General features: G+C 31.1%; 1 protein-coding gene across 6 annotated transcripts in view; it reads left to right on the top strand.

Moving 5' to 3' along the window:
* Positions 1–12,298, top strand: part of LOC123302716 (solute carrier family 12 member 4) — a 92,063-nt gene extending 79,765 nt beyond the window's left edge. For 5 of the 6 annotated variants that reach the window (XM_044885775.1, XM_044885774.1, XM_044885772.1 and 2 more), the window contains 14 exons: positions 3,200–3,273; positions 3,722–4,198; positions 4,739–4,974; positions 5,148–5,645; positions 6,195–6,587; positions 6,648–6,767; positions 6,830–7,382; positions 7,449–7,664; positions 8,703–8,810; positions 8,936–8,989; positions 10,167–10,349; positions 11,232–11,419; positions 11,483–11,622; positions 11,686–12,298. In XM_044885775.1, the coding sequence (XP_044741710.1) occupies positions 3,200–3,273; positions 3,722–4,198; positions 4,739–4,974; positions 5,148–5,645; positions 6,195–6,587; positions 6,648–6,767; positions 6,830–7,382; positions 7,449–7,664; positions 8,703–8,810; positions 8,936–8,989; positions 10,167–10,349; positions 11,232–11,419; positions 11,483–11,622; positions 11,686–11,777 (3,332 nt within the window). In that variant the 3' untranslated portion in view covers positions 11,778–12,298. The remainder of the gene's footprint in view (positions 1–3,199; positions 3,274–3,721; positions 4,199–4,738; positions 4,975–5,147; positions 5,646–6,194; positions 6,588–6,647; positions 6,768–6,829; positions 7,383–7,448; positions 7,665–8,702; positions 8,811–8,935; positions 8,990–10,166; positions 10,350–11,231; positions 11,420–11,482; positions 11,623–11,685) is intronic. The other variant, XM_044885776.1, reaches the window with a different exon arrangement.
* The last annotated feature ends 13,391 nt before the right edge of the window (positions 12,299–25,689 follow it).

Here is a 25,689-nt window from a genome sequence, read left to right as displayed (position 1 = left end):
AAGAATGGTTTTGGTATTTGAAGGGTCAAGTTCGTTACTGAGTTCGCTTAGCTAATGCAGCTCCTGCGCTGTGATTTTTTTAATATCGAAAAGGTTTTAGTACTCGATTTAAATAAAGACACTCAGCACTCTAGCTCCGAGTAACTTTTATTTATAACCAAACTAACTTTTATCAGTTCGTAAAGAAGTGTACAAACAAAATCACATACATTTAGGTTCATTATGGGCTCACGGTCAGAATAAGCAGTCCTGGTACTGAAATACACATATAACGATATTTTACATCCATATCGTATTGTACATGTATTCTGTATCGTTTGAGTTGGATAGCTGGCGCCCGACGATGTATCTCCCTTTTTTGCCTTGCGTGATATTTTAGAGAAAATAAGCTGTGATGACAACTTGACCCAGTAAATTCCTTCAGGCTATATTATATCATATCCTTACATTTAATGTTCTTTGTAGTTGTACAGGGTACACACACATATCATATTCATATTCATATACAGAGTGTACAAAAATATCGGTACCCCAGAATTAATCCGGGAAATAAAGGGTTTTTAGAGAAAAAAAACTGAATGCAAAAGTTGAGGAATTCAAAGGGTTATATTTTCAAGGTTATTTTGTAACTAACTTGAGAATTTCAAATAAAAACACCTTTTTTTGACATCGGTAGGTGGTCTAAAATGATCCCGCTAAGAAAAAATGTAATTTATAGTCAAACTATTCGACATATGTACAATGTCCAATATTTTCGAGTTCTTTATTCAAATGTTACAATATTAGTATCTAAATTTCTTTTGATCTGTTCAAATTTTTTATAACTATTCAATATTTCTCAAAAGGAATCGTTCACATATTAATTATTTTTTTGCATTGCATCAACGATTAGTATGAAAACAAAAAACACTGGAAAATTCAACTAAATCTACACATTTAAGACCCTTTACATGATGGGGGACCATTTTATCTGTGAAACACAAATTTCCTTATACATCACCATAAGTCTTTGTTGAACGATTAATTTGATCCCGCGGAAGCCATTTTATGATAAAAATACTAGAAGACTTTAATGATTTACTTAAAATAACGAGAGATCATTATGGACCACTTTTAGAAGAACTTTTTGAATCCTTCACTTTTACGACATTTTTTTTTCGAGTAATTTTGAAATGCCAGTATTTTTCTTACACTCTGTATAAAGTATATATAGACATTCTTTATCAGTATTATTTGTATAGAACAAAGTTTTCCATGAAAAATCTTTCAAGCATTTATCGAAAGACTATTTCAGTTGAGAGCACGCTACATTTGCTTCTTAAAAGAAAACAATTTTTCTTAAATAATATTATTATTCAATTTTCTTGAAAATCTATTCAATCGAAATCAATATTTATTTTAGTTTTTTTTTTCTTCTTGTATTTACATATTAGATGACCCCTACATTCTTATGACCCTCAAACCCACTCGCTCCAATCCTAATCATCTACCATACTTCACATGTCTTTTCAAATATCAATGTTGGGTATCTCTACACACAAACTGATTGAAATTTTATCTAAAGCGGTCCGCACACATTTATTTAGTAAAACTTTTAGTACAGCTTTCCCCAACTTGTTGTTAATATTTCTAGAGAGTGGGCTCAGTGATCGTGCAATCTAAATTATCTTTAAAGCGTTCAGCTACTGATTGGGAAGTTGCGGGTTCGATTTCAGGCATCGGCAGTCAGAGCAATTATAATTAATAGGGCGGTAACATTGATCACATTGTTATCGTTTGGATAAGACCAAAGTAACCGGCTCCACCCACGTGATTTCGAATTTGAAGTGCTACTTTTGCAGAAGTCGCAGCTTCATTTGTTTATAACAACTTTTAATAAACAAATTTTTTCATATTTATGATTTGCTGGTTAATTTTTGAATAATACTAAGAATTTCAATAAAACTTTATAAATACATTTTTTTATTAATAAAGTTTCCAAAAATCACAAAAAATTCCTAGGTCATCGGGCTTTTTATTATTATTTAATCGTTCAAAGTTGGCTGAAAAAATGAAAAAAACAAAGCATGTATTTGGTTTATATGTATGTACCGTGCAATAAACCAAAACTTTTTTACAATACTGTAAGGAAACAATCACCTTAAATGTAAAAAATTCAAAAATATTGTTTGTTTTGACGAATGAACTTCTGAATGGAATATAATTAATGAACATTGCTCGCAATGCAAGATGAATAAAGCATTGCTTCAGAATTGAGATTCAATTCAATTTGATAATAAGAACAGATGAAAGTATACAGAAAAACACGTGATGTGTTTTACAAAGCGATAAAAAGAAAGTAAAAACTTTATACAACCATCCATCACAATAATGAGTTGAAGCTTTCAGCTACTCAGTGGCGTACATACAAAAAAATAACTTTATATATTGGGTAATATCTGTTATCATATCCTCTAGAGGGTAGAGCAAAGTTATTCTGATAATATCCCGAAAGTACCAGCCCAATCGTTAAACGAACATGGAGAAATGGATCAATTTCTCGGCTTTTGGATCTTCTAAAATAATTAGCATCCAGAATTTTAAAAAATTCAATTCATTGAGTTATTAGATAAACATTTTTTAAGAAATTGCCTGAAATCGATCCAAAAACTTGTTTTTCATGAGATTTTTGATAATAGCTCAGAAAGTATGCATCCATTCAACCACTGGCTTCATTTTTTTTTATTCTTTCGATCAAAATTACCCTACGTATTGAGTGTTATCGAAATAACATTTTCTGCACTTTCTTTTCTACATTTTCTGCAATTTATACTTATAGTGACGCCACTGGATTTTAAATGTACGTTTACGATGTTTTTTTTTTATTTGTATAATTTTTTCCTCTTCATTTTCACATTGAATTCATAATTAGTAATTCTGAATAATAATTCCTTTCAAATAAATACATCATACAACATATTATTAATTAAACATTTTCTCAATTTTCCACGAAGAATCTTATTGAAGTATATTATTTTGATTGTGATCAGTGACGGATCTGAAATAAAAATATATTTTCGGTGCATAAACGAAGGTTGAAAAATAGTTTCTAAAAAAAATAACTAGGCCTTTTGATAGAATTTGGGCCCCCAGTAGAATTTTATTACGGGTCCTGGTACTACTTTTATACAGTTTTTAATTGTAATTATTTTATTTTCAGGTGATACCAACGATGAACAACTCATTGCAGCTGAAAAGAACTCCGGATATGAGACAAATCTATACTTATATTCGGTAAGTACAATACATATTTCTTTACGCCAACTGCTGATAAAAATTCGTACTAATTATAACAGGAAGTGCTTAAAAAAATTTCCAACTTTAAAGTGGTCTAAAATATCGAAATAATTTTCAGAAAACTTATTTCTTCGAGCAATACCTGGGGAAAATATCTAAGAAGATTGTGTAAAAATTCGAAACTAATCCGTCGAACCGTTTTGGAGAAATCTGGCTCACTGACTTTAAAAACGCTTTTAAAGTTTCGCTTTTACACAAAAATACATTTAAAGTTTCTAAAGACATTTACACAAAATGCAAAAAATCTTTTCTTAACCCCTTAAGCACAGAACAGGATCACTTTTATAACCGCCCGTTTGTCTGTTATAAAAATCCTGTAAAATCAGTTTCCACTAAAATACAGATCCTTGAACTGAAGCATTGAACTGAATATTCTGATTTGCAGGAGGAGATGGAAGATCGACCTCGTATATCAACATTAATCAGTTCATTAGCAAATTATTCAAATACAATACCACCAGCGGAATCTGGAGGCGATGGTGATGCTCCAGCAGCTACAAAGGCCAGTACTGGTCCAGCAGCGAAACCTAGTGCGCGTATGGGAACATTAATTGGTGTATATTTACCGTGTATCCAAAATATTTTCGGTGTTATATTATTTATCCGTTTAACTTGGGTGGTTGGTACCGCTGGCGCTATTGCTGGCTTCCTAATTGTACTCACATGTTGTTGCGTCACAATGTTAACAGCAATATCTATGTCAGCTATTGCAACAAACGGTGTGGTGCCGGCAGGTGGTAGTTATTTTATGATATCACGTGCATTAGGTCCCGAATTTGGTGGAGCGGTTGGGATGCTCTTTTATACGGGGACTACTCTGGCAGCCGCTATGTATATTGTGGGTGCCGTTGAAATAGTTCTGGTAAGTTTAGATCCTTTACCTTATTCCAGAATAGTTTACATGGATCGATCAAAGATTCCCCTAAGAAAGAATGTAATTTATAGCCAAAATATTCGAGACATGTATATCGTCGAAATATTATTGGTTTCTTTATTCAATTGTTGCAAGATTAGCAAGCTAATTCCTTTTGATTTGTTCAAATTTTTAGAGGTATTCAATATTTCTTAAAAGGGATCCTTTTATTGACCTTGTAAGAATAGGTGGGTAAAATGATCCCAATGAATTTTTTACCAAACAGTTCACATAAAATATTAATTCATCTTTTACACTGCATCTATAATTAGTATGAAAACAAAAACCACTGGTTAAATCATCTAAATTAACACATTCAAGACCCGCCACATGACGGGGGATCATTGTACCTATTATAATTTTACACACAAAATAGGTATCATTTTATCGTATATAAAGGGGATCATTTTACCCGTAACGATATATTTGAAAGTAAAAAAGTTGATTTACGGAAAATGAATTTTAATTTGATGTTTATGAATAATTTAGACGTACATGGCGCCCTGGGCATCCCTGTTTGGTGATTTCACCAAAGATGAGAGTGCTATGTTTAATAATTTCCGTGTGTATGGTACAATGTTGCTGTGTATTATGGGAACCATTGTATATATCGGTGTCAAGTTTGTCAACAAATTTGCGACTGTTGCATTGGCATGCGTTATATTTTCAATAATTGCGGTTTATGTTGGTATCTTTGTCAATTTTAATGGTAACGATAAATTAACGTAAGTTTTATTAACGTAAATACTTAATCGAAATCAAGTTTAACGGATATTCGGATAATATTGACCCAGAGACATGGTCAAAAGTTAATTTGATTCGACCTTCCACTAAACTTGATTTCGAGATTAAATAATTAATAAATAAATTAACCGTTGTTTTATTTTCTGGCCAATAGAATGTGTGTACTGGGTAAACGTCTGCTAAAAGATATCTCATTGGATGATTGTAACAAGACTGTAAATGGTGTTTTACATAATTTATTCTGCCCAAATAATACATGCGATCAATATTACATGCAAAATGAAATCCAAAAAGTTCGTGGTATCAAAGGTTTAGCGTCTGGCGTATTTTTGGATAACATTTATGACAGCTTCTTGGAACGTGGACAATTTATAGCAATCGGTAGAGATCCCGTTGACATGGAACCAATGAGTCCTCAAACATACAATCAAGTAGTGGCTGACATCACAACGACATTCACAATATTAATCGGTATATTCTTCCCATCGGTAACGGGTATTATGGCTGGATCGAATCGATCTGGTGATTTACAAGATGCTCAAAAAAGTATACCAATTGGAACGATTTGTGCAATTTTAACTACATCTACTGTATATTTATCATGTGTTCTACTTTTCGCTGGTACTGTAGATAATCTTTTACTTAGAGATAAGTAAGTAAAATTACGACCATTTAAGTCCCATCTGATCCCATCAATTAGAACCCATCCCAATCAATTTTAAAGTTAAATAAAAGTAAATCATTTTTAAGATATAAGAGGAAAAAAGATCTTGAATAAAAGAGAAAAACGCTACGTCGACGGACTTTAGGTCGAAGAGGTCGTCAAAGAGAGGCTGGCTCAAGTAAGTCCATCTCCTCATGGCAAGAGCTGGACAGTGACAGAGAAGATGAGACATTGTCTCTTCCTCACCACTGTGACAGCTCCTGCAGTAAATGCTTCGTAACAAGAATCACAAGTAAAACTGCCCGTTCTGGCAGTTTTTCTTGTGACAACAGATAGACGCTCCTTTTCAACATTACGTCATTTCAAAAAATATACCATAGATCGATTATGTCTGGACATAAGGACACTTACGCCTTTATTTCACCCGGCTTCTCATCCTTATTAGGAAACCTTAATCCTTATATCTAAAGCTTTTTGTTTTTTTATGGATGCCTAAATTAAGTAACTTTAATAAATGGATGATGTTTTTTGTTTTAGGTTTGGTGTTTCGATTGGTGGTAAACTTGTTGTTGCAAACATTGCTTGGCCTAATCAATGGGTCATTTTAATTGGTTCATTCTTATCAACTCTGGGTGCTGGATTACAATCGTTAACTGGTGCACCACGATTATTACAAGCAATTGCAAAAGATTCAATAATACCATTTTTATCACCATTCGCTGTTTCATCGTCACGTGGTGAACCCACAAGGGCCTTACTATTAACTATTGTGATTTGTCAAGGTGGTATCCTCCTTGGCAATGTTGATATTTTAGCTCCATTACTATCAATGTTTTTCCTTATGTGTTATGGTTTCGTAAATTTAGCTTGTGCTGTACAAACTTTATTAAGAACACCGAATTGGCGGCCTCGTTTTAAATATTATCATTGGTAAGGTCACCCAACTCCCAAAAACATTTCATCGAATCTAATATAAAATCTTTGTTTTAGGGTTTTATCATTTTTGGGTCTTGCTTTATGCATTGCAATTATGTTTATGACCAGTTGGTACTTCGCACTTATTGCCATGGTTATGGCCGGATTAATTTACAAATATATCGAATATTGCGGGTAAGCATTTATTTATTACCCCCCGAAAAGTATTGAAATTCTCACAAAATCAAAATTTTTAGAGCGGAAAAAGAATGGGGTGATGGAATTCGTGGTTTGGCATTATCAGCTGCAAGATTCTCATTATTACGTCTTGAAGAAGGACCACCACATACCAAAAATTGGCGGCCACAAATTCTTATTCTATCAAAACTTACATCAGATTTATTACCAAAATATCGTAAATTATTCGCATTTGCTTCACAATTAAAAGCTGGAAAAGGTTTAACTGTATGCGTATCAGTAATACCTGGTGATTTTGCACGATCTGCTGGCGAAGCAATGGCTGCTAAACAAAGTCTATGTAAAACAATGAATGAGGAAAAGGTTAAAGGTTTTGTGGATGTTTTGGTTGCAAGAAATATCACGGATGGTCTTAGTCACTTAATCCAGACGACAGGGCTAGGAGGTTTAAAACCAAACACAGTAATCTTAGGCTGGCCGTACGGTTGGCGTCAATCTGAAGATGATCGTACATGGCATGTGTTCTTGCAAACTGTACGAAATGTAACATCAGCTCGAATGGCATTGTTAGTACCAAAAGGTATTAATTTCTTCCCAGATTCAACAGAAAAGGTAAGATTTAGAGTTCGGTTTAGAATTTGACAGATGATTTTTTATTTTTGTTTATTATTTTGAAAGGTGGTTGGTAATATTGACATTTGGTGGATTGTCCATGATGGTGGATTGCTAATGTTGTTACCATTCTTGTTACGTCAACATCGAACATGGAAGAATTGCCGCATGCGTATTTTTACTGTTGCTCAAATGGAAGATAACTCAATTCAAATGAAGAAAGATTTAAAAATGTTCCTATACCATTTACGTATCGAAGCTGAAGTCGAAGTTGTCGAAATGGTATTGATATTGCTATTGTTATCACTTACACTGTGCGACAAATTCGAAATTTTTTATTACCCTGATCAAAATAGCTATTTTTAATCCCCGGACTAAAAAAAAGAGTGTTATAAGTTTGACCACTATATATGTTAGTCTGTCTGTCTGTGGCATCGTAGCTCCAAAACGGATGAATCGATTTTGATTTTTTTAGTTTTGTTTGAAAGGTAATTTAATGGAGAGTGTTCTTATCTATGTTTCAAGTGCAAGTTTAGGATTCTGTACCCGGAACAACTAAAAAAGTAGGCGATGATCCTCAAAATCGGTTTAGTTTGGACAAGGCTCTAAGGAAAAAGATAATGTAATGTAGAGTGTTCTTAGATATGTTTTAAGTGCGAGTTTAGGGTACCGTACTCGAAAAATTTGTCGGGGATTTTTTTAATTTCGTAAATTTCACTTGTTTTATCAAAGCTTCATTCTGAACTTGAAAACTTGAGCTTGTCTCGACAAATCTAGGGTAAATAAAAAAGAGTAAAACAGTTATGCGTTTAATTTTCGTTATTACTTAGCCCTGTGAGTTTTTTTCTTCTTTAAAATGAAGATATATATCATAAATTGCCCCAATTTGGGATGGGAAAACTTTATTTACAGGGGTTACAGATACAGTGGTGGGTTAGCCACTTCATCACTGCATTTGGGGACCCCAGGTAAATTTACGAAGGCTAAAAAAGAAAGAAAAAGTGAACAAATTGAAAGAAAGTAAAACGAAGCAGACAAATTTCTGGCCAAAGTAGATTTAAGAAAAATAAATAACAAACACCCGTTGATAGAATTTGCTACAGACCCCGCGCTTCCTTCCTCCAACACTGCCTGTACGTTGCGATTTTCATGTTCAGCAAAATAATAGTATTTTGAGTATCAAAATCGAGTCGCACAGTGGTTATTAGTTAAGAGTCGTTCATAAATTACGTTACACGATACTCAGGTTTTTGGACTTTCTCGTAATTTATGGATGGCTTATTTATGGCAGCGATCTAACTACTGCTTTTGAACTTTCAGATGGACAGCGATATATCCGCATACACTTATGAACGTACCCTAATGATGGAACAACGTAATCAAATGCTTCGTGAGCTACGCTTGAACAAAAAAGAAAGCTATGGTGTGGTAAGTATTCAAATCCTAAACATCTAAATTAAATTATCACTTATTGAGTTAAAATTATTTTAAAAAGTCCACTCAATCTCAAATAATTATACTTAAAAATAATTTTTTGCACGGCTGCTCTTAAGGTACAGCAATTGGTGGATTTCAACGATGTTTCAGCTGAGGAAAAACTACCTTTGGTAAAAGAATATACAAAACAAATGATCACTGCAAAACTAGAATTGCGCTGTGTTTTTTTTTCTCATCATTCACTTAAAACATTTTCATGTTCATCTATTGATGCGGCCAGGTATGAAGGCGAACATCAAACAACGAAACCAGTCAAGTATCAAATGAGTATAAAAGATCGTAAAATGAATATACTGTTCGATACTTGCCTATTTCCGTTGTTGTTTGGTGTTCGGCTTCGTGTCCGATCGCAGCATCATTTTCATCATAGTTTTATTTTTCACGTTTCATATTTCAGCAGATTTTTTTCAACAGAATACATTTATTTTACCCCCTACATTTATGTACACTAAATCACAATCATCGCTTGAACATTTTTCACATAATGTTTACTTTCATTTTTCATTTGGCCAGAGCGAAATACTAAGCGTTATTAGCTACGAACTGGCATGAGTTTTATAGCTATCGTTCATGGTTTTTAATCCCTACCTCCCCATTTAATTCCAATCCTGCCTACGCCATTCCTGATAAAAAAGTCCGATTGAATTCCAATTCAATCCAATAGAACCCAATATGAAATTTCCAATTCGATGTCATTCATGAATTGCAACCAATTGGAAATTTTCGAATAGTTCTTTCCGAATAATTCTAGAATAAAGAATAGTTTCTCTTCTTTCTCAAGTCCTTATCAGGGATTTTTGACAACCTTAACCAACAATCCATTTCAAACTATTTTTGATCAACTTTAAGCACCACTTTTTTAAAAATTTCGAATCAAACAAAAATGGCACAAATAGATTTTTTAACCATATCTAACTCCCCATCCAGATCTTCGCGGAGTATGCTGTGGGAATGATACTCGCGTGAAAGCCTCTGCCTGTGAATCGGGTATAAAAAACTCCTTTTTTTAGAGAAATCGGACAAAGTGAGGTGAGAACAGGCAAGACATCACAAGTATTATATCCACATTCTCGACTCCATGCTTCATGATGGCACGAGAGTGCGCAGGAGGCTTTAGAGCATGCCAATAATCCAAGAATCCTATCTTAACCGTTTAGTCCAATTCAAAAATCTTAGATAAATTCATTATTGCACTGAGTTGTGATTTTTTATTTTTCTTAGCTAAAATTTTTTATCAAAGTCATAAAAAAGCTCCTTTTAATTCAAATTTTATTTTCCCAAAAATAGGTTCAAGCAATTGTAGATCATCATCATCAAATGTTGGATGCAAAAACAGCTACAAAAGTACGTTTCCAGGAAGTAAGTCCTGCTGGTGATTCATCACCCAAGGAAGGTATTATTCCAATACCAACACCCATGCCAGTACGTTCACCATCGCTCAGTAGCAAAGAGGAACATGAAAATACTGAGGTATACCTAAATTTAAAGCTTATTAAGTTTATACGATTATTACTGAATCCAAAAAAAAAATATCCAATTCCTCCAATCACGTCTAATTTTCTTGCAAAACTCATTTGAAAAAAAGCCAAAAAATGGAAATTCGAACATTATCTTCTCCATCTTGATGCTCCTTCGAACACGTTTTCATTTTTCATTTTCTACTTCCCTCATGGGCTGTCACAAATTAATCAGGTATCGTTAACTTGTTGGGATATGATCAACTGACAATTTCGAAGACTGCGAGATTCCCGCGGAGGAATCCTGCGAGTCAGCATCTCTCTATTATCCCCCTGAGTTTCTCAAACTTTCGATTTTTCAAATGAGTTTTACAAGGAAACTTAAAAATCTATATAAGAAAAAGTTGAATCAAACTGGGTACGGGGCCACTTTGGCGTTAAAAAGAATGAAGCAGCGGACTCGTTGGCACTAGAGGGGTCGTCTCAAACGACCCTTTTGCCTGAGCCTATCATTCCCATCGCAAGATGTTCTATAATTACCGAATCAAGGAATGGCTACGATAAGACCAATTTGGCTAAGCCATTCAACTGTGCTCACTTGAAACTCCCTAGGGAACAGTTGAGAAGATGGTGGGACTCTTAACAGGACACTGTCCATTGAACTACTACATTCGTAACATAGGGATCTTTGATGATCCCACAACCTGGAGGGAATCAGATTGTTTGGGTCCGAAATCTTGGATCCATCAATCTTGGCAAAATCCTATAGTTTCATCTGCTTAAAATAGCATTTCTTACCAGGAGACGTCTCGCCATCGGGTGACGTTCTTCTCAACGAGAGCAAAGAGGACCTTGTGCTAAATTATAAATAATGAATTGAAAAAATGAATTTCAGACGGAAAATACCGATTGCCCAGCAAACAATGTCAATAATTCTACAACAAATTCAGTGGAAAATAAGGAAACATCGAAACAAGATAAAGAAAAAGAGGAAAATACAATGGAAAAAGAATCGATTAATGAAGTAGAATCGACTGCTGATAATGATGAACCAAAGAAAGTTAAGAAAACAGTAATTACTCCGTAAGTATTCGGACTATTCCGTAAACTCAGATTATTGGGACTAATCTAAAATTATTTGTGCAGAGATGAAGGAAATGTACGTCGTATGCATACCGCAGTCAAATTGAACGAAGTGATCGTAAATCGATCTCATGATGCTCAACTAGTCATTTTGAATTTACCAGGGCCACCAAAAGATACAAAATTGGAACGTGAATCAAATTGTACGTTTAATCCAATCCAGATTATTCAGTTTTTACTCAATTTTTTTCCCTTTTTTCTTACAGATATGGAATTTTTAGAAGTTTTAACCGAAGGTCTCGAACGAGTACTGATGGTGAGAGGTGGAGGCCAAGAAGTCATCACAATATATTCATAATTCAAGCATCCATTTATTTCAATCGTATATTTTTCAATTCTCAAAATCATTTTGATTATCCGATCATTTGATTACGTCACACTAAAAATAAAAACACGGCATATACACAATTAATTATACACAGCGCGACGAGTACACACGATTTACGAACCAGAGAACCAGAGAGAACGTGATCGTGTCGTATGTTCGGGCCAAAATCCCAAATTATTTATTTACCGTATGTACATAATACAAACACCACTAGCAAATTAATACACCAAACAAAGTCAACCCAACTAAACTCAACCCAATCCTTAGATTATATTCAAATCGCAATCGATTTTTAATCGTTCAGTGTTCGTATACTTAAACTATATTTTGTAAAGATGAATTTTTTTTATTGAAATAAATACCACGATACTCGAAATCAATTAAATTCCGAATATCGTGGTATTTATTACAATATTTTGTAAATTTTTTGTTTTATTTTAGATTCAAATAACCTAAATAATAACCCTGTATTTTCTTCTCCCAAAAAGTAAAAAATAAAATTTAAAAAAAAAAACTTTTGACTGATCAAAACTCACTTGTAAGATCATTGTGTTTAAATAATTAAGTACTGTAATTTAAATTTAAAAAAAAAAAAAGAAAAAAAACGAATGTTTTTGTAACATTTTTACGCTTGAAACAAATAGCAAAATTAAATTTCTCAAAAAAAGTATATAAGTACCTAAATATTATATAAATATTATATTTAAAAAAAAATTTAAACAAATTATATAATTATTATATTATGTAACCTAACTGCCTAAAAAAAAAAAAAACAAAATATGATTATATATTTTAAAAATTAAATCAAAATCAAATTAATAGATGGCATTCACTATCCATAATAAACTGTGTTTTATAATAAAACAAATTCATTCATCGATTTAATAAAACTAATTAATTAAATATGATAGACGAATGACATCTATTAATTATTACTAAAACTACTCAAACACAACACAAACACACGTACGTACTTACACGCTTACCATGACAGTAACTGTAAGACAGTTGACAGAAAAAAAAAAACGAAATCAACTTGACTTGTTGTCAAGTTAAGCGTGCAAAATCAATTCAATCACGTAATCAAGAACGCATGCGTGTAAATAACTAGCGGATTGGTGTAAGATGGAGTGGAACGAATAACGCAATCCGCGTTCAAGTAAAAATAAATAAAATATATACAGGGTGTTCCGTTATTGACTGCAGAAATTCAGCTTATTAAAATAAGCTCATCAAGAGCAACAAAAACAATCTTTTCCAAATTTCGATCTGAAGCCTTATTTGGAAGATACGTGAATGAGAAAAATTGATAGATTTGTTCACTCACTGACTATCATTCGATAATGAACAAATTTATCAATTTTTCTCATTCCGTATCTCCCAAATTAGGCCTCAGTTCGAAATTTGGATAAGAGTTTTTTTGTTGCTCTTGATGAGCTTATTTTGGTAAGCTGAATTTCTGCAGTCGATAATAGAACACCCTGTTTATGTGTTCTGCATAAATTTAGGATTTCCTTCTTTTTTATAAAACATCTCTAATATACATTAAAAAAAACAATACGACACGACATGACATGACTTTGTATTCACATTTTGTATACATGAATTGGGCTACTACAATTACACCCGTCACGGAGAGAAAAATGCTTATTGGTCTCAATTAGTTTCGAAATCTATCCCTACCGACTGCGCCACTTAAACTAAAAATGACATACAATTCGAATCTGTTTGTCACAAGATAAAAATCGTATCGGCTTTCCAAATTACGGTAATTACTATGGCAGCTAATTCATATTGAGGATGGTTTTAATCGAAACATGTCAGCTATGAAACAATTTTCTCTCTCCTAAAGACGTGACAACCGCGTAGGTATACATTGACCTCAATTTTTCTTGTGTATTTTGTTTGGAAGTCCTGCATTAAATAAAATCTATCAAATTCAATTCAATCATTTCATCTTTTTTTTTCTTTTTGTTCTCAACTAAATTATTCCAACAATTGATTCAATTGATTGTTGGAAAAATTTTGGTTGAATAAATCAAATATTTTTGTAAATACATTTTATAATAAAAAAAGAATTCAAATTGCATGACGAATATTTTTGGTGTGTGAGATCGAATACTTCTCAAAATAGTGTTTTGCGATTAATAAAAAAAACGATATAGCTAAAAACTAGATACTCATGTATAAAAATTACACATCGATATAAATATGCTCTCCTCTTAATATTTTTGAGATTTAGAGACAATTGAGGCAAAAAAAATCTTATTTAACTTTTTCAAGACGTCTTAAATCATTTTATTTGGTTTTTATTAAACCAATTCAATTGGATTTGGAAACTATCGAAAGTTATTCCTACCGACTGCGCCAATTACGTTAAAGATGACATACAATCAATCATCAATTTTCATGAAAATTCGTATGTAAGGGATTTTTCTGGCGAAAAATCGATCTAGCTAGGTTTCATTTTTAGAAAATATTGTTTTATCGGTGTTTTCAGGAAAAACTGAAGCAAACAGAAAATTGTAACTCTTACTGCCATCTATTGGCGAGTAGTAATACTATTATCTTTTTTAATTGGGAGGAGCTTACTGCCTTACTGACGCTGAAACACTAAAGCTAGGTTTCGATAGATGGCGTTGTAAAGTAACACACGTTTAAATGTAGGGATTTTATTGAAGAAAAATTGATCTACCTAGGTTTCATTTTAAAAAAACGTCGTTTTCTCTTGGAAAAGGGCTCAACGATTTTCATGAAGTTTAGTTTCTGCGGGTTTTGGGTGCGAAAATCGATCTCGGTCATCCAGGTACTATTAATTTGAATTAAACCAATATCAAAAATATTTTGAGATGAGTTTCTATCTCATGAGTCATGAGTCATGAGCATTGTAAATGAATATAATTAATTATATATATTTTAAGAAAATCAATTTACCGAATTGCGTAGCAAAAATTCGAAGATTTTATGAAATAATATAATAATATATTTTAAAAAATCATAAACAAATCTATACAATATTAATTATTATAGTTGAAAATTTATGAAAAATTTTATGGATGTGTCAACCATATTGCGCCCATCTCAAGTAATCAAAAGTTCAATTAAATTATCAAAAAAAATAAATAAATAAAAATTTAAAATATGGGACGTTTTCAAAAATATTGTTAGATAAAAATTATTAGAAAAATTTATTTTTAACTTTTATATTTAAGATGATTAAAAAAATAATTAAAGAAATAATTATTATAAATAAATTAATTAATAATTAATAAAAAAAACTAAACAAGTGATAACTAAAAAGTATATTTTTCTTTGTTCGAAAATAAGTCAATTTTTGATTATATAACCCAGGATGACGATTTGCATTATTTCATAAAAAGTATGCGTTGAAAAAAATCCATTAATTGGATTTGAAAAATTGGCTGTGTTTTCTCAATGCCATAAATAATACTTAATACACCATCCTCATTCATTTTTCAAAATCGAATCCTGAATCAATAAACGTGTGCCATATTTAATACGTTTCTCCTTCATCCCCACCCTCTTCCTACCTTCCCACCTTTCTTTCCCAACCACTGTTATATAATCGACGAAAATATTTTAGTAGTGCCAATCATAAAAACAATTCAAACTACTTTTAAATGCAATAAAAAATCATCACTTGTTTTTTTCAAATTGTGGACCTAACTTTTAGATTTTGTTTAGTCGATACAATCGATTAATCGATAAGTGAAGTCACTTATTGATTAGTCTTCGCACATACACACATAGAATAATACACCTATTTACAAGAGTCCAAATTAGTTTTGGACTCAACAATGATTCTGTTTTAAGACGGACTCATTGAATTCACATCATATTGAATGTGAAGTTATATTGAGTGCAAAACTAATCCAAGAACGACCAATACGGAAGCCTGAATGGCTCACTGTCAATTTATGAGAAAGTAGCGCTACACATTTAAAAACTAAGCTAGTGTAGCGCCACTTTCTCATAAATTGTCAGTGATTCATTCAGGCTTCCGTAGACCAAACTGTTTATTGCATTTAATTAACTCAAAAATCAACAAAAAATCAAAAAAAAATTCAAAAAAATTTAAAAATCCCAAAAAAAGGTGTAAGAAAATTTATTAAATAAAAATTAAAAACTATGCATGCTAATAACGGTAAAAAAAATATTAAAAAACAAAAAAACAAATCAAAGAAAATTTAAAAAAAACTAGTTGAACAAATTTTCCAAATATAATTATATTTAAAGTTAACGTATATTAGAGAGTTTAAAGAAAATCAAAGAAAACAAAAATAAAATATATATATATATATACAAAATTCAACTATAGTGATACAAAATCACACTAAACAAAGTATAATGTCGTTCACGACATTTTGTATGAGACAAAGTGTATATGATTATGATTATGATTACATAGATCATAGACGACATTTAGTACCTATCTCTATCTTTATCTCTATAAACTTAGCACCTTCATCATCAATTTTATCTCTTAAAGGTCGTGATTAATACGCTTGTTTAGCAGAAATAAGCGGTTTGATGCGCTTTCGCTTTTAACAATAATTTTATCTAGCAGAATTCAAAGTGTTGGGTTTTTTGTGCCTGCGATCGCTTTCTGTTGGACAGAATTATTATTGTGCGCATGACTACGATTGTATAAAAGTGAACGGTCCCCAAACTGTTTATTTCTGCTGAACAAGGCCGTGTACTTCGTTCAAAATAGATGAAATGAAAGGTGGTTTCAAAAAAATGTAAAAAATTTTCGCGTTTTATCCGAAAATCACCCTTTTCTCTTTCTGACTTGCGTAAAAGTAATAAACTGCCAAAATAACGTTTTCTTAGTCAATTTTTCAAAATTTAAAAGATAATGACTTTTAGATCTATCGCAAATTGAGATGCAGTTAGGTGAGGTGACATGATATGAGATGACGTCACGTTACATACAGAAAACAGTGACCTCCATCTACAGAAACTCACGTGACTTCACTGGGCTACATATAAATTTCTAACAACTAAATCTGAGTAAAATTGATGTTAGATGTTGAGGGTTCAAGTAGTGAGATGATGAGATGGATAGAGATGATATTTAGTTCCAAACAAAGTATAATTAAATAATATAAATTATATAACAAATAATATAAATTATATAACAGATTAAATTTTACTAAAAAAGAATATAAAAGCCATTTTTTTATTTATTAATTGTATATATAATAATAATAAATGAAACAAAAATCATTTTAGTAGTGAGCAGTGAGCTGTCACCAGTGAGTAGGGAGCACTATCTCTACTCACTGTTGAGTTCAAAGTTTGAGTTTGACTTTAAACTTTTATTATATTGATAAATGGTCTGAAATAATTTGAAACATTTTTATTTCAAGAGTTATCAATATACGATACAAAAAAAACACCTTAATACAACCCTGTAACCGCAAACGATCCTTAAATATCTATCTCCTTTCTACGCCAATCGCTAGCAATACTTCTATGGTCATAAAAGAATTTTAGATCATATTCTATGTTTTTTTGGCTCAGTCAATCGATTTTTTGATAGTTTCAGACTCATCCGCCTGGTTAATCATTCCCCACTCATGCGATATCTCGAAAACCGTTAGATTTAGGGAAAAATCCTTCTAGGGACTTTCGACCCTTCGAAAAAAAGGATATGATCTAAATTTCTAGTGAAACTCTTCTTAGACGCATCAAATTTGCTAGCGACTGGAGTATTCTTTTCTATTTCACAAGAGTTTTAAAAAACAAACCACAAATTGTACAAAAAAAAAAGGTCGAAACAAGTTCGAAAATTAATATATAAATATTATAATATAAAAAAATAAAGCAATATATTTAATAAATATATATATAGATTTTTGATTCCAGAATATGGGGGGACGTACTATACTATCCCTGCGTATCCATAAAATAGACTTTTGTTTCATTGCAATCAATTTTTTTTAAAACTAGAAACGTTTGAAACAATCTTAAATTTGAGACTTCCCTGATAAGAAAATCAAATGAATTAGAAATTTCCAATTCAACCAATCGGGTTTAATTCATTCCAATTGAATTCCGATTCAATCCAATAGAACTAATCGAAAATTTCCAATTGGTTGGAATTCATGAATGGGATCGAATTGGAAATTTCATATTGGATTCTATTGGATTGAATTGGAATACAATCGGAATGAATTGGAAATTTGAATCAGAATTCAATCGGGCTTTTTTATCAGTTGGTTCTGATTTCGATGCTGACGAGACTATACAGGAAGATTTTCAGTGAAAAAGTAACCAAAAGTAACAAATCTCTCTAAAGTCTGACGTAAATTCATTTCGAAATGACAAACATTCGAGCAAAAATCAACTGTAAGCTGTTAAATTAACGTGTCAATAGAGTTAGAGGCGGCAAATTTTGTGTTGCAAGAGCCAATAATTGAAAAAAGGACAACAAAGTGGACTATGGGTACAAAAACAATGAACGAATGACAAGTTTTTACTGAGGGCCCCAACTATGACAAAGACTAGCATCATGGATTATGGAGATTAAAAAAAGAACACTCTTTTGAAGATTCTAGATTCTTAAGTCCGGCGCTGAACTAGAGACAGTGTTACCGTGGATGCAAGATAAAACAATCGCTCAATTACCAAGTACCACGTCTTGCTTCCCTTTCAAATCGCGTATGAAGACAGCTTATTAAATTCGCGATTAAAATTTGATTGTTTTGAAACAAACGTTATAAATTGAGCTTAACAAGAATATTATGAATTAGAAAATACAACTTTTCAAAGAAATACACCCAAAAAAAAAAGACTCAATAAAAGAATCTAGTTCATTAAACTTTACTCGATTCACACAGCTATAGCAGTGCTGATGGCTAATTGGCGGTAAAGTTAAAAATTTGAATTTGTTTAAAGAATTTTTAGCAGGGTGAATATTATTTATTTTTTTATTCGTAAACTTCGTGATCTAGTTTGTGATATTAACTTAAAAAAAATAGTTAATGCCTTATTTGTAGACTAAATGTGTGTATGGCTTTAATAAAAATATTTATATGAGAGGAGGATGTGCATAGGCGCATGCGCTTACACAGTACCCTCACAAAACTCATAAACTAAACTAAAACAAAACGTGAGCAATGTTTTTTGTTTGTCTATCAATATGATAAACATACATGCGCAAGATATATTGAAATGAATTCTGCGCAACAACAAAAAACATGGCCGTTCAATAAATATTTGTTTTACATGAATTTTAATCAAATAAAATTGATGTAAATAGAATTGAAAGCCAGAGTTTTTTCTATTTGCTGTGATAGATAAAATTATTTGAATCCTTGGAATACGTTTAAAAATCAGGCCTCCTTGCAAAGAATTGAGACTATTTTCATAATAAAAAAAATACAAAAAATGTTATAATCTTCTTATAAATATGTAAGTAAAAATTTTTTAAAAAATAATTAATAATTTCAAATAAATTTCTTACCTTAAAAAAAAACCGAGCTGGACAGTTCACACCTTTGGTCGATTATTTCAGAAACTGCAAATAAAAATATTAAAAATTATCATAACAGTTTTTAATTGACATCAATTATTACACCAGTTAATAAAGGTCTATATTATTCAAAAAGTTAAGTTCAAGTTTTATTCGGTCAAAAAGTTTCATTCATCAAATTAACTAGTAAAATCTTTACCCGTTAGCACTCGCGTAATGAGCATTTTAATCACGCTCGATTTAAAACATAAATAACGTTTACAATTCAAATTCTGAGAATTTCTCTCATCGCAAGAGTAAAGGTGCAAGCAAAAAAGTATAAAAAAATTATCGGACCTATTCGTATACTTTCATTAGTTTAATATAAATCGTACTCAGTAAAAACGAAATTAATTTTTTAGATTTTTTCCCTGCTCCAATATTTTCACTCTCAAAATATGATTAGAAGAGCAAATCGAAAGGAATCCAAATAGTTATAGCTGGTCTTTAATTAAACTTAATCATAAAGTGAATAAAGATTTTAGACTTTTATTAATTGGACTACATCTAATAATTAATAACTAATACTAATAAATTAAGATTAGAAATTTATTGAATTAATCGCTTTTTTCAGACTGTTTATCAAAGAAAATAAATTCAAATGCATTTAATCCCAAAACCAAACAAATAAAAGATAACAAAAATCGATAAAAATAAAACCAATTAAGCAATATAACATTAACGTACTTATTAAGGAAAAACAATTTTTAAAAATAAATTTAAAAAAAATTAAAGTGTAAAATTTTTCAAAAATATAGTTTTTCATTTGTATGTTCCAAAATACTGAATTTAGCTTCCACAAAATATTATGTGTAATGTGAATGTAAAATTTTAAAGAAGGATTTAAGACAGGTATGTTTGTATATCGCGCACGCGCACAATCCACACTGACATCTATGAGTCTAAACAGTAAACAATGGTTAGTTTAGGACTCTAAATATGTTAGTAAAATTGTTCGCCATGTTTGTGCTACTGTCAAATGGATGAAATATTCTCAAATACTATATTTAAGTTAAGGAACGTTTTCTCTCTTTAAGTAGTCGCACTCACGCAAACGCAACCACATAAAAACATATTCCCAAGCAGTTTTAAGTGACGAAAAGCTGCTTCATGAGCTATAAGATACTGATATTTGTGTAAAGATTCTATTATAATATTATCCTTTATGCTTAAAAAATTATAATATTATCCTATAAGTTTAAAAAATTCCCGGAAGAAACCTTCATCTTTCATTGTTTTACATAAGTATGGATTTCAGCATTACCCTCAAGCATCATTTCTTCCAATAGAATTTCTTCGTCACTCATTTTATTTCAGTTTACTTGACTTCACTTTCAGAAAAAACAGTCAAGTTTGCGTCAGATGCTCAGAACGACTGACGCAGTGCATAGGAACTATACCTTAATACGGGAAAATCTGGGTAAAATTTTTATTTGACTTTGTCCATTGAAATTTGACAGCTGAAGTATCAACTAACCTTTACAAAAAACAGTATTTAAGAACTTTTTATGAATTTCACATAAGCATAAAAATGGCGGACGGTCTTACTACCATTTGTAGAGTTCTAGGTTTGAGTGACTTGACAGCGTTGTAATCGCATATATTTTGTTAAGCTAATTGAATATTTTGAAAGTACAGAATGTACAATAAAGTAAAAAAAACTCTCAAGTTGTCATAGGCTTTAAAATTTATATTATCATTTCCATTTTCTGTTCATACTGAATATTACATTCAGGGAAATATTTTTCTTGATTCTTCTGTGAAATCAGCCAACATTTCATTGCTGATTAACATATTCATGTATATCAAACGTTCAATCGTTTTATATTTAACGCTGGTTCGTTAAGCAATCAATTTCATGTGAATCAATAATAGTGGCGTAACTATACGATCGAAATTAATCGATCCAACAGTTTTCCAACGAAATCTTTTGGATTTTAAAGAAAGTGACTTGGTAGTTTGAACTTATTAGGATATGGATTTTTCTTTGAAGAAGGAAAATTTGAAAATATCCCTTCTAAGGACGTTTTTCCTCAGAAGAGAGACGCAGGTTAGTTGATGTGGCACAAATGGAGATCAGTGGATAACGCATATTTATGTGTAAACCTGCGTTATCCACTGGCCTCCATTTACATAAAAACTAGGTTAGTTTTTCTCAATTTGCGTTAATATAGTTGCGTCCAAGATTGCAGCTCAAAAACACATAATATTTTTGATGTACAAGAATATGTTCAATTTATATGAAATAGACTATAAAATATACATAAATACATCTATATATATATATTTAATAAATAAATACAAAAAAAACCTAATATTTATATTTAATAAAAAATAATAAAAAAAAATAGCCAAAGCCTAAAATTTTAATTTAAAAAAATATATTGACAGAAAAAAATTATTATAAATTCTAAAAGAAACAAAAAAAAAATGAAAAAAATTTAAATAAAATTAAGAAAAAGTATAAAGCATTTTATTGAAAATGGAAAAATTTAAAAAAAAAATACACAAAAAATAGAAAATTATTTAAAATATATATAAAAAAAAACAAATAACAAAATAATGAAAATAATATCATTTTTCTCTATTTATGAATTACGATTACGATTACGATTACGTAGAAATGTTTCATGCTCCATTTTTGATTGTCATTAATTCATATATTTAGGAGTAAAAAAATGTGTGTTTAAATACAAAAAAAAAACTAAATATTTAATGTGTTTTATTTTTTTACCAATACCCACGGTTGTCAGTAAGCAAATCTATCCCACTGAACGTTGTAGAAGTTAGAGCAGTCAGGGTAACGGGGGTTGAATACGAATATCGTGACAGAATTGGTCTCAGAGGGACCTGGTGCTCTGCGTAAACGGTTCCTCGTCGCCTAGTATAGTTTTCGGGAAATTTGTTATATAATCGATCTAACCTCGGTGCAACAGTATCTCCGTCGTCTCCTGAAGTTCACCAGAAATTCGTCATATATAACAGTCCAAACTCGTTACACGAAGGATTCTGGGGTCGTTGAACTCGAATATCGTGAAAGAATTGGTCTCAGAGGTACCTGGTGCAACGGAATCTCCGCCGCTTCCTCTGATTTTCGAGAAATTCGTCATATAATCAGTCCAAACTTGTTACACGAAGGATTCGGGGGTCGTTGAACACGAATAACGTTAAAGAATTGGTCCCAAAGGTACCTGGTGCAACGGTATCCCCACCGCTTCCTGGAGTTTTCAAGAAATACGTCATATAATCAGTCCAAACTCGTTACTGATGGGTTTTTGGGATCGCTGACACGAATATCAGAAATATCGCAGTATCTGGGTCGTTTTTAGTCGATATTTCAAAAATTTTGTGGTTCATTCGTCAAATAAACTCGGTTTTTATTTTATTTTATGGATCATAATCACCTTATAAACTAAATTTTATCTAAAAATTCAAAATTAATTTTTTTTCGGAATTGGATAAAACTCGGTACATACGATAATTTTGACCCAAAAGTATAAAAAAATTGCCATTATTCGATGATTACTTCAATTAGATTAATTCGAGTATTTTTTACTGTATTGCCCGAAATATATACAATAAATATTTTGAGACCAAGTTAATTATTTCTAAAGTTCGTGTTCGAAGGTTTATAAATCAAATTTATAAACCTTCCTATTTAAGTCTATAATTTCGTGGAATATATGAGTAAATAAATTAAAGTCATATAATATTTTAATTTGTAATTAATTTTTAAAGGCTAAAGTTCATTAAGTACCTAGTTATTGAATTCAATTGAATTAATTACCACTAATTAATATTTTAAAAATGAATAAATTAATTAATTTAAAACTATGATGACAAATTAACATAATTTATCTAATTATTATTAGATTTTGATTATTTAATTATTCATAAATCATTCATCTATTAATATTTTATCATACAAATTATTACATTTAGTTTACTCCAGATTCAATTTGATCTATGATCTATGATCTATGAATGAACTGGGTAATCAGAGAAATTGAAGAAATATTAAAACATATGGGAAACTGCCCAACAATTAAATTATCTGCTATAATTATGCCATGAGAAGATTTTTGGATCAAGGTTTCATTCTGAACATGAAAACTTTAGCTCAATTGAGAAATTTCAATTCTTATGTATTAGAGATACATCTATTGGAAATTTAGGTAAAATTTTGTTCCATTAAACATATAAAATTTGAGGATAACATTTCTCACCATTTTAACCCGCAATACAAAGCGACAGAGGATGATACAAATTTTTGAGCAATAGATTCCAAAAATAGAAAGTACAAGCTTTCAAATGAGCTACTGAAGTTCCAAATTCGATGATTTTTCGCAGAGATACAGCTGTTTTAAAAGTAGGTAAAATTTTGTGTAAAGATTTTGTTACTTTAATACTTTGGTGCAGTGGAAAATTGAACAGAACTGAAAATCATTTTTCTTACATGCGTGCCACGTGTACATTTTTCAGGGTCCTTTACATTGAATGAAGAAAACCCTGCCGGTATATAGACAAGAAAAACCTATAATTGGTAACTAAAATACCTTGAATTTATTAAATTTCCATCTATACATACATTATTTTGTGAGTACAGTCAAAATCGCTTATAACGACATTCAAGGGACCAACAATTTTCGTTGTTATAACCGAAAGTATTTTTATATATACACATGTTGGTCGTGTTATTAATAATAGCTGCATATAATGAATTTTAAGATCAGTTTTTATGACGATATTCAAATATATCGTTACGGGTAAAATGATTCCCTTTATATTGCTTAAAATGATCCCTATTTTGTGTGTAAAATTACAATAAATACACGGTAAAAAATGCATGGCGTTTATTACAATATTGGTATGGTATATGGCGTTATGTTTTTGTTTTTAAAGTTGAAATTATCCAGCGATGCGACCGTGTAACTGCTAGTATTATAATAAAAAATATTTTCACAAATGTATTTATGTGTATTTATGTTTGAATGCAGTTTTACTTTCTCAAATGTTCGTAAATAACCAAGTGGTCGCTTTAAAAGATGTCGACTGTATTCTAATCGATTCAACACATGCCATCTATATTAGATTTTGCTTATGAATCTGCAACAATGTTAGAAAAAAACACCAAGGCTACAAAATCTAGTTTTTTGTTTTTTTTTTTTTTTAATAATTATACCGAGCGTGGCGCGGCATGACCTGAACACGAGAAAACATTTAACAATAAATCCGTTATCCGCTCTCATGATCGTTGTACCTATAATTAAAATTATTTATCACAGATAAACTAATTATGCAAAATTTTTTATAAATTTTGTGTTTGAATAAAAATGGCTGAAAAAAAAACTGGTCGGTAATATAACTTGATCTAAGGTCATATTAGATGCTTCTTTTTTTTTATTACAAACTTTTATTTGCAATGTTTTTATGAATGCATGTTTGTTCCAGTTAAATCTTGCAACTGAATTTTAAAGCAGTTATTCGCAACCGATTGAAATTTTGCATACACGTTTATGTTGGGTGACAATGTATGGTTAGCTAAGTGACGTCATTCTAAATCCAACATGGTGGACTAGGTATTTTTTATGCACTCACATGAAATGGGTATCAAATGAAAGGGTTTGGTGAGAAGAATACGAATAATAATGAATTTTTATGGTAAACATGGCCTGATTTTCCTGCTTCCACCATATTTCATATATTAATAATAATAATAATAATAATAGGATTCAACCTCCGTTTCTCAGACATATACGTTTCTAATACAGGCCACCTACATCATTATTTTTAATATCTATTAATTTAAACTACATCCGATCACAATTAAATTTTTATGGTGTGGGTGGAGTCGATTACTTTGTTCTTACCCAAGTGACGACACTATGATTAATTTACCGCCCCATTAATTGTAATTGATCAATCTCCCTCTGCCTAGATTAGTACCCGCAACCTAAGATTACCCGCAACCGATTGCACTTTAAGTCAATTTTAATTCCAGAAATTAGTTATTAGAAAAAACAAGTGAAAACAAACAATTGACTGAGTTAATTGTTGAAATACTCTATAAAGGCAGTGTTGAGTAAGTAAAGAAAGAGAGCCACTCTTACACAAAAAAGTATTGAGTATCTTTCGTCTCACTTCTTTGGTAGATATAGTATATGCTAGTTTATAAACTAATTTGTGCCCTCGCGGGTAAACAGTGATGCTTACGAAAAAATGTTTCAAACAAAAGTTGTTAATTTTTTTATATTTAAACTTTTGTTCTATCTCTAAACTATCTTCTATCTTCTATCAACTACTTATTATTCAATTTCCATCAATTTTGAGAAATTTTCAAGC

Source organism: Chrysoperla carnea, chromosome X (assembly GCF_905475395.1).
Source record: "Chrysoperla carnea chromosome X, inChrCarn1.1, whole genome shotgun sequence".
NCBI classification, from domain to species: Eukaryota; Metazoa; Arthropoda; class Insecta; order Neuroptera; family Chrysopidae; genus Chrysoperla; species Chrysoperla carnea.
The sequence above is the reverse complement of the archived record's forward strand: the minus strand, read 5'-3'. Positions and strand labels throughout refer to the sequence as shown.